Source organism: Gavialis gangeticus, unplaced genomic scaffold, assembly GCF_001723915.1.
Source record: "Gavialis gangeticus isolate Ggan-Ray unplaced genomic scaffold, GavGan_comp1, whole genome shotgun sequence".
Lineage (NCBI taxonomy): Eukaryota > Metazoa > Chordata > Crocodylia > Gavialidae > Gavialis > Gavialis gangeticus.
The window spans coordinates 21527131-21531633 of NW_017729027.1; the positions used below are offsets into that span (position 1 = coordinate 21527131).

The 4503-nt window shown below is 41.9% G+C and overlaps 1 protein-coding gene across 3 annotated transcripts in view; it reads right to left on the minus strand.

The window, feature by feature from the left end:
- COL19A1 (collagen type XIX alpha 1 chain) overlaps positions 1-4503 on the minus strand; it is a 594002-nt gene that overhangs the window by 588544 nt on the left and 955 nt on the right. For all 3 annotated transcript variants that reach the window (XM_019520501.1, XM_019520502.1, XM_019520500.1), the window contains exon 2: positions 3375-3504. In XM_019520501.1, the coding sequence (XP_019376046.1) occupies positions 3375-3468 (94 nt within the window). In that variant the 5' untranslated portion in view covers positions 3469-3504. The remainder of the gene's footprint in view (positions 1-3374; positions 3505-4503) is intronic.

Here is a 4503-nt window from a genome sequence, read left to right on the forward strand (position 1 = left end):
GTAGGGGTGGGGCCAGGTGGGCCCTGCTGTAGTAGGAGCCCGCCAGACTTCCCCTGGGTCCTACTACCCTGGGTTCCTGTCATTTTTGACAGGAACCAGGGGCAGATGAATATTAATTTTCTAAATTTTTTAGGAAAAAAATCCAGCCCACGGGCTGTATTCTGCTCATGTTTTAAGTGTCCTTAGTATGTTCCAAGTGTACAGATCAGCCAACAAAGTTTAGCAGTCCCATGTTAAGAGAAAGGTATTAAGTTGAAAAGGCTACAGTAATCAGAGAACTTAAAAAATATATCAACATTTGAACACAATTTTAAAATAATTATATTTCTGGACCATTATAAAGAAGGGCCACATCCATACTGTGAGAACAAAAACTCCTACCAATCAAAGTCTGGTTAATTTTACAATGTAAGAAAATAAAACAGTTAAGAGAAACAAGTTGTCCTTAATATAGTTAGGTTTAACATACAGCTGTGGAGAACTCCATGAGCTCCAGAGCCGAAACCCTATACTCTCCCTTAGATTTGCTATATTTTATTTTTAGAAGTAATCACTTCCCTCCAGTAAATGGTTAGTACACCAGCAGTCCTGCCCAAGCAAAAATTGAAAGGAGCCCTATTTTGAATCAAATAGATATTAACACACACAACAGCGCTTAAGGAAGACTGCTGCAAGCAGGTTCATGTAGTCTGTCATATTCTTTAACATCTGTTTTTTCCAGTACTGACATTTCTTTACTCAATGTAATATTAATTACATGAAGTAACTCCCAAGGCACATTCAGAATGCCAACTCAAAAACAAGCCTCCTCTTCCCCATAAAAATCCACATATGTAATTTTACATTTTTGCACAAGAGAACTCTTTCATTTAAAAAAAAGCCTCTTATTAATTCCACACTTTATTTTGAATTCTCCTTAATTTTAGATTTTCCAAACAAAAGTAGTAGGGAGACTGTCAGAGTACTATAGCAACACAGTCTGTGAATCAACTGATGTAAACACTGTTGGGATAGCACTGATTGAGTAGTAAGGTGATTGGAAGCAAATGGTTCAGACAGAAGTGACAGTTTTCACCCAATCTGGACCCTAAAAGAGCTCTACAGCTGTAACCAAACAAAAGTGCATAGTGGCAAAGCACTTTAAGGGGCCTGATCCCATAAAAACAATCCTGCATAAGGGTTCAGATGAAAACGTTTCAAAACATGGTGTCTTCAGTAACTTCTGTCTGTGCTGCCTCCCAGTCTGTTGCTGCTTTCAGAATGGAGTTCGGTCTGGGTTGTTTTCAGCAAATGCTGGAGGGTGGGGCGGGTAGATTGGAGCTTCCCCAAGGTCGGCAAGCTCCAATCCACCCATCCCACCCTCCAGCAGTGGCTAGGGAGCCCCTAGAACAAGCTCCTTCTGCTACAGAAACTTTCCTCCTCTGAAAACAGCATGGGCTGGCAGGGAGAACAGGACCATTATGGGGAAACCAGCTGCAGGATTCAAGCCAGCAGCTAGATTCCCCCCACCCCTGGAACCAACAGCAAACTTCTGTTTGGTCCAGGGGATCATTGCATCTCAGAACACTTCCTGCAAAGCCTTTTGAGTTACAGTGGGGAGCTGCATTTCTGTCTGTGCCAAAAGTGAGACAGGACAATCAGAAGAAACTGCCAGTAGAGTTGCCATGAAGAGAGTAGAAGAGCAGAAGTAGGAGCAGGACAACCATACAAGAGGACATGACCTTGAGGGAGAAATAAGGGAGACAAAGAGACTGAAAGAAGAGAAAGCTAAAAGAACTTAGATCTTTCTTCTTTCAAATGCCTCCATTCTTCCTCACAACCTAAATACCCTAGTCTTCTATGACTAGCTTACATTTTACCTGGAATGCTTTATTACAGGGGCGGGCAATTATTTTGGGCAGAGGGCTACTTACTGAGTTTTGGCAAGCCATCGAGGGCCGCATGATAGATAGCCAAAGGCAGATAAATATTAATTTTCTAAATTTTTTAGGGGCCCCGCGGGCCAGATAGAATTGCCTGGTGGGCTGCATCCAGCCCCTGGGCTGCATTTTGCCCACCCCTGCTTTATTCCTAGGACAGAACTGCACTCTTCCTTCTTTCATTTTAAAATATATTTAAATTACATATACTGTTGATTATTTGGGAGTCTTCTACAATCACACATTTCCATGATTTTAAAAATGTCCTTCTTCAGCTCTACACTGAAGAAACTAGACGTGGCAAGCAATTACACAGCTCCAAACAGTAAGAGAAAATTATTGCAGGGTTATTAAATGAGGTTCACCCTCTTCCAGAGGTTTAGAATAGGATATTTTCAAAGCCTTTAGCTTTGAAAGAGTTTGAGGTTCAACCTCAGCTTCTCCACCATAGTGTACTGTTACCCTATGTCAAAATTATAATTATGATTATGATTTGTATTCCACTAGCAGTTGGAAACACTAAATACAGTGGATTTAATTTTCAGAAGTACTGAGCACCCAGAGCTCCAGTTTTTTTCAAACATACTTTTTATATTTCTCTGAAAAGATATAATAGTTTCTATTTATTTTTTAGTAAGTAGAGAGCCTTATAGCTGCTGTCAATGTTAGGCAAGTTGCAGAAGGTTAAAATGTATGTTGAAACTCTAGCCAGTCTAAGAAGTCAGTATTTGGTCCAATATCACACCACATGGTCCCTTTTACAAGTGCACAATTGATTTATTTTTGGAAGACAGTAAATTCCAGGAAGAAGAGTCAAAATACAGGATACTAAAGATAAAATGGAGTAAGTGGCAGAAAAAATGGACACTGCTTTAAAGGAAAGAGCTAGATAAGTGACAGATAGCACAGAAGGGAGCCCAGAAAGGAGAGGTAGAGGGAATTCATAAAAGACATACCAAACTTTAACTCGGCCAGTTTGCTAGAATATTATAACCCTTTCCTCCCTCTGCCTTCATTCAGGGGCAATGATCTGTCTTCGTCTACATCCATGAAGTATATGCCATGCTTTTGAGCTCTTAATAATGCTAGTAAGAATAATTGTTTTTTCCAGGCTTAAGGCCTAGAATCAGTTCATTACAACTGTATTCATACTATTCTAGATCATTTAAGCTCAGGTTTGGATGTAACAAATTGAGAAAGTAGCAAGGGGGCGCACAGCAAACCTACAAAAGCTTAAAACTTCTCCCAGACATATTTTCCTATATGCAGAATAGGAGTACTACCTTTAAATACCTCAGACATGGACTCTTCAGAGACATAGATCGTAGAGCTTATGTGACCCTTGATTTATTTTCTGTGCAAAATTATTATCTATTATTATTATTATTTGCTGACCTGTGTCAAAATTGAGATTTATGGTAAGGCTTTTTTGTCTGTTTGACAAAAGCTAAGTACCTGTTTTGTCAGTGACTGCCACGGAAGCAGAAAAAGGAAGGAGGAGGAAGATTGCCATCCAAAGCCAAATTATGCCGAATCCAACGTGCTTCATCTCCCCGTGGACACATGTGAACAAACAGCCACAAATCTGAAACAGAAAGTGAGTGCTTTGGAAACAATTTCTTTTATTCTCCCTTCTCTGGTCCCCCACCAAGAAACCGCAAGAATATCTTAATTGTAAAGAACAGAGAAAGTCGCTGGCTATATACAATGCGTATCATTTTTTTGTGTTAAAGAGGCCCTGAAAAAAGGTCATAGGCTCATTTAAACTTAGGATTGGGTGATAAATATATTCCTATGGTATTCATTTTGCTTTGTGAGTAATATATTTTCAGCCATGCTAACTCATGAACGTTAGCTACAAAGCCACTGAATTAGCATTTTATTAGCAATGACTACTCTCCCCCCCAAGACTTCTGCTCTTAAATACTTTTGTTGAACTGGTTGGTGCTGCAGCGCTGCAGACTGAATGGCTGCTGAGGAATGAGGGAAACTGCTCATTCCTTTGATTAAACTGAAAATGAAGTGAAATGTGACATGTTGCATCTTCGTAACAGATGCAAGTCTCTGGAGCAGCCTGGTCTGAATTATCTTCTAAAAAGATAATTATATTTGCCCAGCACAATAGCTTTGCCCTCTAACCACCACACTAGGTTTCCTCCGAGGCAGCGACACCGAAGAGGAAGGTATGGATTCACTGAAGGGCAGCAATAAAACAACATTTCCCCTCCATGCTGCAGTCCTGCAAGGTGAGGCGGGAAGGAAGAAACAAGACTGCACCTGGTAGCTCGGCTTGGGACTTGACCTCTGCGTCCTTCTTTCCCTGATGCATTATGGGGGGGAGGGGGGGGATGCATCTGGCTCTACAAATCTGAAACAAAGTTTGCTTTGAAGAAGTGGAAAGTATCGCACGGGAGAGGTAAGTGCTGCGACGTCTGTGACTCAGGGGCGTGAGGGCCATGAGGGCGCGAGTCCCTGCACCTGCCTTTCGAGGAGCCTGTAGAGCCCGGGGCAAGGCGGAGGGCGTTTGCCGGGCGGCTCGGCCATCCCGTGCCGGCTGCCCTCGGCTGCGCCGCGCGCCCGGGGG